The following is a 15,019-nucleotide window of genomic DNA, read 5'->3' on the forward strand; positions in this document are numbered from 1 at the left end:
CCCAATTCTATTTCAGCTATAGATTGTTTATCTATAAGAGCTGTTCATTACATACTGGCAAGGGTGTGGTTTGAGATAAGGAACTGAAAAGTATTTGTCTTGGGAGAAGTCACAGCCCTTTGAGCAGTTACGTTTAGAAAATTAGTGGGAGCTATTCTGGGACATATCCAGTTAGGAAGCAGCAAGTGGTAGGCAGGCACGACTGGTTTTCCAGGTTCTCTTAACTTTCTGCTGAGCTGAAGACCACTTGCTTTGTGGAGAATGTCTAAAATGAAAAAGCCTTGGACGTTTGAGGAGCAAACAGAATACATCGTCAGTGCTCTACTCAAAGACTTGTTGACCCCAACATCCCAGGCTACTAACAGGAACCTACTGGCCACAGAGGAACCATGTTCAGGTAAGGCTCCTAGTCTGAGATAGTGATTACAGGTGGATAATAGAATCAGAGTCGGCTTCCTCTCTTTCAAGTTTGTTTGTTTGTTTTTTTGAGACAGGGTTTCTCTGGGTAGCCCTGGCTGTCCTGGAATTTACTCTGTAGACCAGGCTGGCCTTGAACTCAGAGATCCACCTGCCTCTGCCTCCTAAGTGCTGGGAATAAAGGTTTCAGGCACCACTGCCCAGCTCTCTTTCAAGGTTTAAAAAGCAAGTCTTAAACTTGTAGCAACATTTGAAATAAAAGATCTTTTCAATAGAGAGGATTGTCTGACTGCTACTAATAACTATAAACAATGTCAAAACTGTAAAAAAAAAGCATCGAAAATAGAGTAAGTTCCAGGACAGCCAGGGGTGCCTGGAGAAACCCTCTCTCTCAAAAAACAAAACAAAACAAAACAAAAATACAACTAGAGAACATGTCTCTTCTGCCCAGATTCAGGAGACTTTCCATTCCTTCAAGCATGGTGAAAGTGTTTTCTCTGTCTTAGGAGAGGATAGCTCTTTTGATGTGGCTATCATTGCTGGCCGCCTTCGAAAGCTTGGTGACGAGTTCAATGGAGAGGTGGAAGCTTCTGCCAATAAAGTCATTGCGGAAACCATTCGAGGACAGGTCTGATTTTTGCTTTTTAGTGTTGTTTGCTGTTCTGTTCCATTTCAAACTAATTTTCTCCTTCTTTCCTTCCTTCCTTCCTTCCTTCCTTCCTTCCTTCCTTTCTTTCTTCCTTCTTTCCTTTTTTCCTTCCTTCCATTTCTATTTCTGTATACTAGGAATAGGAATATTCTGTGAGAATTTGGAGGTATATGTTTGTTCAAACAGCAACAGAGGAAATGTGATTGCTAATTCTTCAGACATTAATAAAAACCCAGGACTATAGACGGAACTCACAGGCTTTATCAGAGCTGCCCTTTGTGTGCATAGACCACACTCATAGTTCATTATCCTTTGAAAATAATCTTTTATGTATATTTATTACTATTAATTATTACTAGTGTTGTATGTGTGTGTGTGTGATGTGGGGAGGGGGACATATGTGCCACTGCATGTCTGTGGAGGCCAGAGGACAATTTCATGGAATTCTCCCTTCCACCTTTGTGTAGGTTTCAGGGATAGAACTTGGGTTACCAGGCTAGTGTGGCAAGTGTCTTTAATTGTTGAGCTATCTCAACAACCCCATTATTCATATTCTTAGTGCTTAATTTTGTTGGGAGTGGGCTTTTCCCCTTATCCCAGAGTCCAGTAGTAAGATTCAGAAATATTGGATAGTTCAGAAATCTGATACAATTAGAGTTAACCTCTTAAAGGAGCCTACTGGCTTCTCATCAGAACTCTGATTTCTGGCAGTAGCACTTGGACTTTGTATTAGCTATGAAGATCATAAGACCGTCTTCCAGTAGACGTTGCTGATTATATCAACTACAGCAAGTACTTATTACTTCGCATGATCGAATTTCACTGTTTAATCATTACACTTGTGTGTAAATCATTATAGAAACTGATACTCTTAGGATCTCTGAATCAGCATATGATACCATGAACAAATATCAAGCCTGCTTTCTTCTCTGCAGTATTCATATAATTCATGAATTGTGCCTTATTCTCAGTAGGCCTGCAGTGTATACTTCCTGACTCCATACTGTTTTAAGCACATAAAAGAAATAGAGGCATAAGGGAATAAGTCAGAAACAAACTCTATAATGTTGAAGATAGGTTTTGAACCCAGACTTATTTCACAACCACACTTTATTCTTCCTAATGAAGAGCTTAGGGGTGTGTCTGCATTACATTCAGACATAATCTTACTTCCAGCTACTGCCCTGAGGTGTCATAGACGGCCGATAGTTGGGTCTGCTTTTTTCTTCTATATTTTGGACAATAACAAACAAAACAACACAACAACAAACCAACAACCCTGGGTGGAGGGAAGACATTTGAAACAATTTCAAACTCTAGTTGGAAATATGGTATAGAGAACCTCTCTAGACATTTCAGAATAGTTAACAGGACAGTTCCTTACTCTGTAATGATTTTATACTTCCTTCAAGAAAGAATTTTTTTTTATAAAACCAAAATATAACCGTCAAGACCAGGAAATGAACAGTGACACAGTAGTAGTGAATCCTTACCATTCACGAAATTCTTGTCACCTGTCGCAACAGTGTAATTTATATTATACCCAAAGCCAAAAAATACCCACGTCAGATTCATGGGTGGCATTTAGTTATGTTTCCTTGTATCCCCTGGGTCCATATTGGTCCCTTAGTCTTTTGTTTATTTTATGTCCTTGACCTTCGAAGATTATGGGAAATGTTGAATACCCCTGAACAAACTTGAGTTTGTCCTGTCCTGTTGAGAGAACTGTGTCTCTTTGTCACGTTTCAAATTCCCTTGCTTTTTTTTGTTTTTGTTTTTTTTTTGTTTTTTTTTGTTGTTGTTGTTGTTGTTTTCGAGATAGGGTTTCTCTGTGTAGCCCTGGCTGTCCTGGAACTCACTCTGTAGACCAGGCTGTCCTCGAACACAGAAATCTGCCTGCCTCTGCCTCCCAAGTGCTGGGATTAAAGGCATGCGCCACCACTGCCCGGCATTCCCTTGCTTTCTAGCACAGGTCTTACACTAGCTGGGAGTCAGTTATTCTCCAGGGAGCTCTAGTTTCTCTCAGTGAACAGTAATGCTAAAACACTGAGATACAGGGCCAGTGAGATGACTCCATGGGCAAAGTCGCTGACTGCTGTGACAGCGTGAGTTCAGTCCTCAGGACACTCATGTGGAAGGAAAGAATTATGTCCTGTAAGTTGTCCTCTGACTAACACACATGCACTATGCCATGTGTGCACACGCGTGCATGCACACACACACACACACACACACACGCGTGCACAGACACACATATTAAGTAAGGAAATATATAAGTGTAAAAACAAGCAAAAACTCCTCAGAAATAGGTATCTTCCAAAGCTGACCATTATTATTATTGTTACTATTATTATTTAGGACTTATCACTCTGCTCTGACAGTACTGGGTTCCTTTGTGTCTCAAAGATCTGCCTTGACCCCATCTAACAGTTTTTGTACCAATTTATTTGAGAGGGGAAAAGAAGTTTTTTGTTTTTTTTTTTTTTAAATTAGACTTTGCTACACATTTCCTAATCATGGAAACAACCCCTTCTCACAGTCTGACTTGCTCATTGTCATGTGCTTAATAGTTTTCTTTCAAAATAAGTTGTTCATCCTACCCAATTAATATCTGAAATTATGAACTTGGTAAGTTATTTAATGTTTTTAATATCAAAATAATAGAATATTAAGATGAAATTTGTCCACCTGTCCTCTAATATTACCCCATGCTGCCAGTGGTACATTTGCCACTTCTGAGCATGTCTGAGACTTGCAGCCTCTCATACTGTTGGAGTCACAACTAACAGAGCCTGTCTTCCTCCTCAGGCAGGAACTATACTCAAGGACACAGTACAGTCTCTCAGCACAACCTGGTGTACTCAGGATCCTACCTTAGCTTTTGAAAGAGCCTTTTTGGCAGTGTCAGTAAAACTTCTTCAATATGTGGCCCATAAGGCTCCTGAAATGGCAACACAAGTGGCTACCTGCATGACAAGCATGATCAACGGGAACATGGCCATCCGAGGGTTTATCCAGGACCAGGGAGGATGGGTAAGTACCTGTAAAGTCCCATGCTTTGCTAGGCATTTGTGCTGGTTTGGTTTTAATAAGTAGGACTCTTAATTAATTATGAAACTTTTGGTAAATTGCCATGGAAAGAGGAAATAGAAGCTCAGCCTTTGAGGGTTAAACAGTGCTGCCTGAGATGTTGACTGCTGGCCATAAAGCTAATCCCTACCATGTCTACACAGTCAGCTACCAAGTGTGGTGTGGTAGAGTTCTAATCTCAGCCTGCCTTTATCTGCTTCCTGGTGATTTTCTGAATCTTTATTCTTGACATCTTTAATATGTGTTAAGGAAATTTAGAATAATGTGTGTGTGCGTGTGTGTGTGCACGTGCATGCATGTGTGGTATGTGATATATTAATTCATATGCTTCTGAGTTCAGGCATGTGCATGCTACAGCTCATATGTGGAGGCCAGAGAATAACCTTGGACATCAGTCCTAGCTTCTCTCACTGTGATTGATACAGAGTCTCTCTGTAGTTCCACTGCATGTGTGAAGCTAGCTGGCCCATGAGCTCCTGGGAATTGTGTCTCTGCCTTCCATTCTGATGTAGGAGCACTGGGATTAGAGATGTGCACTACCACATCCATCTTTATATGCTTTGGGGATTTGAACTCATATCTTCATGCTTGTGCTTGTGGTAAGCACTTTACCTACCAAGCCATTTCCTCACTCCCCAGAATAATCTTATTATTACCTAACCAAAAGAAAATTAAATAAATAAATAAATAAATAAACCAAACAAACAAATAAATAAAAAGACCAGTTTGTGAAACAGAGTCAGATACAACAGAACTGATGCATATATGAATTCAGAGACTGTGACCACATGCACAGGTTCAAGGCAAGTGTAATCCCAGCACTGAGACAGGAAAGTGGACACAGGCTCAGACCCCTAACCAAAAAGCTAATTGGAATTGGTACCTGGTGGCAAAGTAAAAATTATTTTTTTTCCAATGGAGTCTCACTTGAGGGTAGTCCCCACACCCAGGAGTAGTTGGCCAATACAAAACAAACTCAATAGTATTTTTATAGAGTTTAAGTCTCATTTTGCTTTGTTTAGGCATTTTTTCTCTGATTGGTCTTTTACTCATATATGTTGGTTTCTATTGTTGTGATTTTGCCGGGGGAGTGTGCATGCGTGTGTGTGTGTGTGTGTCTGTGTGTGTGCATGAGAGCATGTACTTCTTGGGTTTTGTTTGTTTTTTATTTTTTTTTAATTATTTTTTTAAAGATTTATTTATTTTATGCACATGGATACACTGTAGCTGTCTTCAGACACACCAGAAGAGGAATCAGATCCCATCACAGATGGTTGTGAGCCACCATGTAGTTGCTAGGAATTGAACTCAGAACCTCTGGAAGAGCAGTCAGTGTTCTTAACCGATGAGCCATCTCTTCAGCCCTTTTTTGTGTGTGTGTTTTTTTTTTAAAGAGACAGAGACAGAGAGACAGAGAGAAGATAAAGTAGGGATGGGAAGGATCTGGGAAGAATTGGGGAAGGAGGAAACATGTTCAAAATACATTGTATGAAAAAAATTGTTTTTCAATAGAAAAAAATAGTTTGTCTAATCTATTGTAGAGTTGACTGTAGGCAGCATACTAAGCCTTTACCTTTTTTTGTTTCTGTTTTGTTGTTGTTGTTGTTGATTTTTTTTTTTTTTTGAGGCAAGGTTTCTCTGTGTATCCCTGGCTGTCCTAGAACTTACTCTGTAGATCAGGCTAGCCTCAAACTCACAGAGCTCTGCCTGCTTTCACTTCCCAAATGCATGTTGGGATTAAAGGCATGTGCCATCACTTCATACCACCTTTATCTTTTAAAAAAGTTCATTTTTTTTTATTGAAAATAGGTTTTCTTTCATACATTACATTCTAATTTCAGATTCTGGTTTCTCTTTCCCCAACTCCTCTAAGATCTCTACACTTTCCCACCCACCAAACTTCACGTCCTTTCTTGTTCTCGCTCATTAGAAAGTAAACACTAAGCCTCTATCTTAATCATTTGTCATGCTCCCACTACCTCAGTGTATTCCTTTCCACTTCCTGGATCAGTAACAGTTGTAGTAAGAGGTACGGTAGTCCCTGAAGGAATCTTCCTGAATTCTCAGACAGTTCCTAAGGACCATCCTTTTGACTAGATTCTGACTGTTCTTCCTAGGAAAACCTGGAGAGCTGAAGAAGAGGTTATCCCTGAGTGAACATCACTTCCTCTGACAGATTGGGTGGGTGACTAATTTCTGATAATTAAAAGATGCTTTTTTCAATTTAGCCAGTGTTGTTTTTACTGAATATTGACTCTGGAAGCACCTTATAGAAGCCTACATTGATATTATACTTTCTTTTCTTATGTGAGTTTTAATAAGAGTTTGTTGAAACAAAGACCTCCTGATAAAGTAATTCCTTACAAGCACTTTTGCAAATCTTTGCTGGAGATATTTTGAATGAAACAGCACATCAGAAACTTTTTCTACAGGTTTAGTCTTTATGTGCTAGTGATTCTGGAATCAAAAGGATGTCAGGAGTTTTTAGTTAAAAATGTTGTTCCTTCAAGTAAAGGATTTTCTTTCAGATCTACCCTGGGTTTCATGTTTCTTTCTCCTGAGCAGAATTTACTCATCCATTCTAGGAAGTTGAAGGAAAAAGTAGCAGTTTACTTATTTTCCTTCCCACTAGAAATATCAAAGAGAGATGAAACAGCTGTTGTGCTTTACTGTGAGGACAGGGAAGCACTGGTCTACATGCAGAGCCATTGGCCCATGCCAGCTTGACCAATACAAATTTCACATTGTAACAAGGCCCCAGACCTTAGTACAACTGACTCCATGATTGAAGTTCCACTTGTAGCTGACTATTCTTGTTTACAGAAGTATCTCCACCCAGAATATGTTTTTTTGTGCTTAAAATCTCACCTTAAGAAAGACTTGGTGCTAGCCGGGCAGTGGTGGCAAACATGTTTAATTCCAGCACTTGAGAGGCAAAGGCATCCGGGCTTCTGACTTTGAGGCCAGCCTGGTCTACAGAGTGAGTTCCAGGACAGCCAGGTCTACACAGAGAAACCCTGTCTCGAAAAACAAAAACAAACAAACAAACAAGCAAACAAACAAGCAAACAAACAAAAAACAAAAAAGAGAAAGGCTTGGTGCTATACTGGGATCCCGAACAGAAACAGCCAATGTAGTCACTGGCCCACTTATAAAGATTTTCTGTTGGCTTAAACCCATGTTTGAGCAGTCCCCCCTGGTGGATACCCCACATTTCTGGAGGTCTTACTGAGATCCCCAGAGACAAGACCTTGAGACCCAGGAGTCTCAGATCCTCTTGGAGCAGCAGGAAGAGCAGAGTAGTCAAGTAGCTCCTAGGAGGTGGGCAACTTGAGTTCCAGGACTCTCTTTGATCAGTCGTTTCTTAACACCTCAGAGGGTCTGATACCTTCACCTCAAAAGGAAACAAATTATAAAGTCTGCTGGTCTGTTACTTCTAGGGGTAAATTTGGTTAAGGCACCATCCATTTATACACATTGGAGAGGTTAGACATGGCTGCTGATCCAATGTGCAGGATCCATGAATGTCATGGTGGCCACCCCTGGTTGTTTTAACTGTGTGTCTTTGTTGAACTCTGAGATCCAAAACCAGGGGATGCGCTCTCACAGAAACACACATGGTCAGGACTCGCTGCAACAACATGAGGTTTAATGATAGTGGTGCACTAGGACTTTCTTGCATGCAGGCAAGAGAGCCCCGAACAAAAGCTTGGAGCAGTTCTTATGCAGAGTTCAGAAGGGGAAACCACACCGTCTGACCTCTAGGTGACTCAGATTATGACAATGAGTGTCTTCAGTTTGCCCAGGTTTATTATGTTAAGGGCCCAGCTTCCAGATTCCTGGAATGTGTCTATGTGCTCTGTGCCCTCCTCACCTGCAGGTGGGTTCCCTCCCCTGTGGTCTGAGGAATGTTAATCAGTCTCTCCTTTCTTTCTCAGAATGTTAATCCAGCAAGTGCCCTCTGACTAAGGAATGTACTCCTCCCCGGGCAGTGAATTCTAAGTTCAAACCAAGACCCGAAAGTCCTACATTCCCCCCTTTTTCTTGTGGGTGATTCCTTCCTGGAATCACAAGCTGTCATTTAACTTTGGATGTACACACCTTAAGCCCCACCCTCTAAGAGTGTATCTGGGACATGGTTTAGATTCAAAAGTCTCTTATCTCCGACATTTGGGTAATCTCCACCCCTGTGCCTCTAGGGTGGGGATATCTCAGGAGTCAAGTCTTGCTGATCTTTGGCCTTGTAGAACATCAGGAGATCTTGAGCTTGAGGAGGTTGCTCAGGTGTCTGGCTGCTCTCTAGTTGGCATCAGGTCCAGGTGCTGGTCTGAGTTATATGAAGTCAGGCAGTTACTCCATCTACTTCAGTGGAGGTCAGGATGGTCAGCAGCACCAGGAACAGCCTCTTATTAGCCTGAAAAGTCATTGGGGGGGGGTGAGTCAAGAGCTGGAGTAAAGGGAGTGGGAGTCCCATACAAGAGGGGTGTTCTGGGCTCAGAACAGGGTCAGGACAAGGGACATCACCCAGCCAGCACCAGTTTCTGAGGGCAATTTAGTTAAGGTTTCTTTTTAGGGTTCTGTTCATTCTCTCTACCTGCCACGAGCTCTGGGAACAGTACAAACGATGGAGCTTTCAATTAATTTCCAATATCTCTGACAATCTCTGACTTACCTTAGAAATAAAAGCAAGATGGTTGTCTGATTCAATTACCTCAGACACTCAAAACCTCAGGAAGATTTCTTCTAATATCTTCTTGGTTACCACAGTAGCTGTTTCCTGCTTGGTAGAGAAAGTCCCAACCCATCTAGAGATAGTATCTACAAATATTAGAGGGTGTCTATATTTTTCTGGCCTAACTTCTGCAAAATTTACCTCTCAATATACTCTAGGCTGTTCTCCCCTAGGTATTTTTCCTGTTTACTCTAAGCCTCATAAGCCTTTGCTTGTTGGCGTACCTTACACTGTTCTATTATCTCTCTGGCCCAAAACCTGAGGCCTATTATACACTTTAGATGTGCTTGGATATGCTTATATCTCAAGAGTCTATCTGTGCATTTAGCCTAGGAAGTCTTTTGTTTGTTTTCTGGGGAGTATAGTTCTCCCATCTTGTGTGCACCACTGCCTCTTTTTCTCTAGGTAATAGTTGGCAGGATGGCTAGCAATCTGAGTCTTTTCTTCTTCTGTGTGTTTTAAGTGAGGCCATCTTTTACTCTAGTCCCAATCCCCAGTGGATGTCTCTTGTAGGCCCATAACTGGGATAGGCTCCTGCAGAGCCATTTCTTGAGCCACTTGATCTGTCTAGTTATTGTCTCGGGCTACTGAGTCTCTTCCCTTCTGGTGTCCTGGACGACAAATAGTACTCACAGTTGCTGGCTTTATCAGGGCATCTAAGAGATTTAAGATTTCTTCGGATTCGAGCAGTTTTCTCTCTTGGTATATAGCCCTGTTGACATGGGCTGTGACAAAGGCATACCTGTTGTCTGTGTAGATGTTAATTTTCTTGCCAGCTCCAAGTTCCAAGGCTGCTTTCTGCACCGATGAGTCCGGGTGGTGGGGAATAGAAGTTCAGCCCAGATGACATTTGCGCCGTCCACCACAGCAGCACCAACTTGTCTCTGGCCAGCATGGAGAAAACTGCTGCCGTCTGTAAAGCAGGTTGCCTTGGCTCTCAACAGGGGTCAGTAGGAGAAGTCTTCTTTCTACCCATGGGTTTTCTTTTGGGGCCAGTTAGTTGTAGCCCATTGGGCAGGAAGTGTATCTGGGCCCCCATCCTGAGGAGTAAGTCTCAACCCAACAGAGGGTAGGGACAGTCTGAGATGATCATAAATGAATGGGATTCCTAGCCCATCTCTTGGTCCACCATTTTTTTTGGGTAGTCCATGAATCAGTGGCTCCTTGGAACCAAGATCTTTTTTTGGAAATGGGGCCATCGGCTTGGAGGAGGACTAAGTGTTGAGTCCCTGTGTCCACCAAGAGTTGGGTGGGTCCAAGCCCGTCTACCCCAATTGCTATCTTCACTCAGAGCTAATACCATCCCCATTTGGGGGTGTTTTTCCCAAGGCCTGGGATTTCCTGACCCCAGCTTTTATTTGTTAGGGTGCTCTCAGGATCAGCAGCTGGCTCCTTTACTTGTAATGTGTACATTGGTCCTTTTCAAGGAGTTTTCTATCTCCCTTTGATTGGAGTCTCCCTTCTTTGCTTTCCCTTAACTACTATAGCCAAGCTTCTCTGTAAATTCTTTTCCTGTTACCCTTCTCTTTCTCATCTGTCTTTTATCTTTTGGTTTTTTTCTCTTTCTCTGCTCTTTCTCTTTTTATGTCCACCTGTTATGGTAGACTTCTTCAGCAACCTACACTAAATCTTTTAATGACTTATCTTGGAGTCTGTCTAGCCTCTAAAGCTCTTTCCTGGCATCTGATAGCCTTGTCTATACTGACAGAATGTCTCTGTGAGCTATTTTAGAAAGGCTGTGGGCAGTTCATCTGATCTCTGCTTAACCTCACATGCCTTGGTCAAAATTAGTGGGGCCTCATGTAGCCCCTTTGAGACCTGCCAATGGAATCTGGTGTGGGCTTTTAGATGCCCCTTACCTTCTGATACATGAAGGCCCCAGACAGGCCTGTTCAGAAGCAACCCACTATTGACCATGGTCTGGTCAATTGATGGTGCCCCCATGTCTGAGGGAAATTCTTTTTTTTCTGGTATCCTCTCTTGCTCTTCAGTCCTGAAGAGCACTCCTGATGGCCAGAACCTACAAGGGTCTTGGGGAAGAAAGGCTTTTATAAGGGGAAGGGTGTTCCTCTACTAGATGTATCTAGGTAACTATATTGGGCACTTGGTTTGGGTGCCTGAGGGATCCTGGCCTAAAGACTCTTTCCTCTACTGCTTTGATCACCTGTACGAAGGTCCCTATGGGTGGCTACTCTAAATGGAGAATAACTAGCTTACCCTTTTTTACTACAAATTAATATCTGTACCAAAATGGAGGTCTATTCTTTTGGCTCTCTGACTCAGGACAGCCTGTAATGTTTTACAGCAGGTGACCTGCCTGCAAGCAGTTTTGTTGTTTCAGAATTTCCAAGCTGGAGTCACATGACTTGTCTCAGCGCTACTTACACCTTTTATTAAAAATAAATAAATAAAACATATATAACTGTGAGAAAAAACATGCACGGGGTGGCCCCATACTCATGTGGCGTCCCAGGACCATGGCGGAGGTAGAGTCCCGGGAGCTTCTATGCTGGTGGGTCCCAGGCCAGGTCCCACATAACACGAGAAGTCTGAAGTTCCCAAGGCTGAAAGCTTTGGCAGTAGCAGGCCCCAGAAGACAAGTGGACTCCGTGGATTTTCAAGAAGTTTATTGTTCATGGTGTGATAGTTGGATCTGGATGTGCTTTCCCCCCAAAAGCCAGGGGGAGCTGGCTTAAATAGGGGAGGGAAAAGATGGGGTGGGAAAAGGAATGACATAATTAGCTATGCCCCCTGGCCTTTAGATAAATCATGAATATGGAAATCTCTGTTAGTCATACCCTCTACCTGAACAGTAATGCAAAACCTCTCTGGGAGAGGCTGTGGAGGGCTGAAGCTGAGAGAGCCAGGGGCCAAGGAACAGAGCTGAATGCCTCCCATCCCAGGGGGTCTCCAGGGTTCAAAAGCTCGTTCAACCAGGCACCCAGCTGTCTCTCATAGCTTACCACCCCACATATAACTATAACTCTCAGGTGAATAATCTTGCTGGGGCTGTTTTGTCTAGCAGCCATGGCTCAGGGAAGTTGCCCTCCTCCACCAGGTTCTTAACCACCTGCTGGGGCTGTTTTGTCTAGCAGCCATGGCTCAGGGAAGTTGCCCTCCTCCACCAGGTTCTTAACCACCTGGGTCTTGCCTATCTTTTTGCGGATGCCCTGGCCATGGAGAGCAGGGAGTGGACCGGGAGCTGCAGCCACTATGCAGTGGCTCATCCTGTTCTCCATTGTCTGAGTTCTCCTATCAGAATGGGCCAGAGGCCAAGGTCTCCACAAGTGGTCAGTGGGAACCCACCAGGCTGCTATAGTAGTCACCCCAGTATCCCCAGCCCAGCCACACATGCCAGGCAAGGCAGCTGTCATGCACTGCCCCACTGCCACCCACAGCAGAGGGACAGAGCTTCCTTCTCTTGGTGGTCAGACTGCACAGCAGAGGTGTTCAAGGATGCTGCAGTAGGGGAGCCACGAGCTGTTGCCCACTAAGGGTGGGCTGGGCGAGGGCAACCTCTGTGTAGTGCCACCTGGAGAACACACTACACACAGGGGGCAGCTGCCCAAACCTTGGTGTCTGCTCACCAAAGGACCTGGCTCTCTGCTCTGCAGCAGCTCTCTGCACTGGCTCCATCTCCTCCTCTGGCGGTGGCCATGTTACCTCTTTTTTAACCTTTCTCTAGTAGTTAATTAGGATGTTTAACACAGTAGATTCAGTCCAAAATAACGCCAGTCAAAGTCCAATAACACATAGAACGATACCAACACACAGATAGTTCACCAAGAAAACAGAGAAAAACAACACAGACAGCTCACCCCTGTCACAGGCGGTGCATAAACCAGGTGATACAGACAGTTCTCGCCCCTGTCACAGGTGCAGAAACCAGGTTACACAATCAAGACATAGAAAAACTGCAAGTGGAAGAATCTAACAACCAGACAACTTGGCCAGCCTATGCTGGACCTAATTTAACAGATTCAGATGACTTGATGAGCCTACGCTGAACCAAATCGAACAGATTCAGAAGACTTGGCCAGCCTATGCTGGACCAAATCTAACAGATTCTAAAAGGAGCAGGGTCTTCCCGACCCCCTCCAACACCACAAGCAATGAACAACACAAACAAAATACACAAACAAAACCAGACACAGACGTCCGACATGAGACTGCCACAAGAGAGCAACAGGCGCTGCCCCAGGCGGCAGTGGCTACAAAACTACCTTCATACAGAGAAGAGTCATTCCTGACCCCGTCTCCCAAACAGACTCTGGAGTGTTCCCCAAAGTCTTGTGGCCTATGCTGTCTGGGTATGTTTACCCTCCCACATCGCTTCCACTCCCACGAATTGCCTCCCTGAACTCATAACCAGACCCTATCCCAAGGTCGAAAACTGCCCTCTGTGGCTTGCCCAGTTCTTGCCCCTGCCACAAGCACGGAAACCGGGCTACACAGACAGTTGCCCCTGCCATGGGTACACAGAGACTTCACAGACACAGTACACAGACAGTTGCCCCTGCCATGGGCACAGACACTTCACAGATACAAAAACAAAGAACAGATAGACAGCACACAGACTTGCTTGAGTGAGTGAACCTCCAATCCCTGTAGCCGTGGGATCTGAGAGAGCGTATATCTTGGTGGGACCTCCAAAATGTTGAACTCTAGGATCCAAAACCAAGGGACTTGCACTCACATAAACACACACAGTCAGGACTCGCTGCAATAACATGAGGTTTAATGATACTAGTGCACCAGTCCTCTCTCACATGCAGGCAAGAGAACCCCAAACAAAAGCTGGGAGCAGTTCTTATACACAGTTCACAAGGGCAAACCACAAAGTCTGACCTTTCTAGGTCCGGTCTCTAGGTGACTCAGATTATGACAAGGAGTGTCCTGGAATGTGTCTGTGTGCTCTGGGCCTTCCTCACTCACAGGTGGGTTTCCTCCCCTGTGGTCTGAAGAAGGCTAATCATTGTCTCTCTTCTTCCTCTGAATGTTAATCTAGCATGTGTCCTCTGACTAAGGAATGTGCCCCTACCAGGATGTGTCCTGGGACAGTGGGGTTCTTTCAAACTTAAGTTCAAACCGAGACCCAAAAGTCCTACATCTTTCGATGTGTTTCTGTCACTCCTACTTTCCTTTATTAACAAGCGGCTTTCTCTAGTATGAGAAACTGCTCCAGATTAAGACCTGTGCCCCATCTTGTTGGGGATCTGATTCCTTTGCCTCTGCCAAGTCACAGAGGACCCCACACCCACCCCATCCCCTCCACCCCCTGCCTGTCCCACTCTAAATGCTCATGTGTTTTGTCACTTGATCCCCACTCACATTTTAGCTCTCTAATGATATTGAATTATGCTGAATGACGAAAACTTCTAAAAAGTCCTAAAAACTTTCTTACTCTTTCTGAGGGTTAAAAGCTGATGGCTTAGGTGATTAACACCAGGGTATCCTAACAGCGGGGGTGGGATGGGGACTGGGGTTGGGCGGAGGGGTGGGGATGTAGGGGAGGGGGGATTAAGTAAAGTAGCTTTTCTTCTATCTCTGCAAGAACTGTGCAGCTCTAACTTTTCAGCCTCCTAGAAGAAACAGGGACACTTTGAAAAGTGATTTTAGCGTTTGTTTCTAAGTCATAAAATGTGAGGCGCGCGTGTAGTGTCTCGCCGGCAAGAACACACACACACACACACACACCAGAATCCTTCCGTATGAACACGTTTATTCCCAAAAACCAAAATGGTGGAAGAAGACGATGGAGACCTGGGAAAGCACTGCTTATAAACCCTAGAGCGGTGTATTCACCTCTGATTGGCTGCTTACTCGTAGCGCGCCAAACACCGTGGGATGGGCTTTAACTTTGGCGGGCTTTTACCATGGCACATGCGCAATTTACTTGTTTACTAGGAAGAATTATGGCTGATAGCGCCACCTAGCGATGGCGGACTTTGCCAGCACCCGCCACGGCTCCCAACATCTGCCCCTTTTTTGTTTTAAAAACAGAGGGTGGTAGAGGTCCCTGGGAAGGTTACGTAACTCTCATATTTGGGGGTCTCACGGCGGGTCTGAGTCTCTTTAGAGGGTGGTACTCAAATGTTTGAGGCTTTACAGGGTGTCTTTACCAGAAGCCT

General features: G+C 44.0%; 1 protein-coding gene across 1 annotated transcript; it reads left to right on the plus strand.

Annotated features, from left to right (window-relative positions):
• The first annotated feature begins 261 nt into the window (after nucleotides 1-261).
• Bcl2l15 (BCL2 like 15) lies at nucleotides 262-6,291 on the plus strand. Its single transcript, XM_028755615.1, has 4 exons — nucleotides 262-397; nucleotides 924-1,045; nucleotides 3,875-4,099; nucleotides 6,274-6,291. Exons 1-4 carry the CDS (start codon nucleotides 262-264, stop codon nucleotides 6,289-6,291), a joined length of 501 nt encoding a protein of 166 aa, XP_028611448.1.
• Nucleotides 6,292-15,019: the final 8,728 nt, after the last annotated feature.

Source organism: Grammomys surdaster, unplaced genomic scaffold (genome assembly GCF_004785775.1).
Source record: "Grammomys surdaster isolate TR1022 unplaced genomic scaffold, NIH_TR_1.0 126071, whole genome shotgun sequence".
NCBI lineage: Eukaryota > Metazoa > Chordata > Mammalia > Rodentia > Muridae > Grammomys > Grammomys surdaster.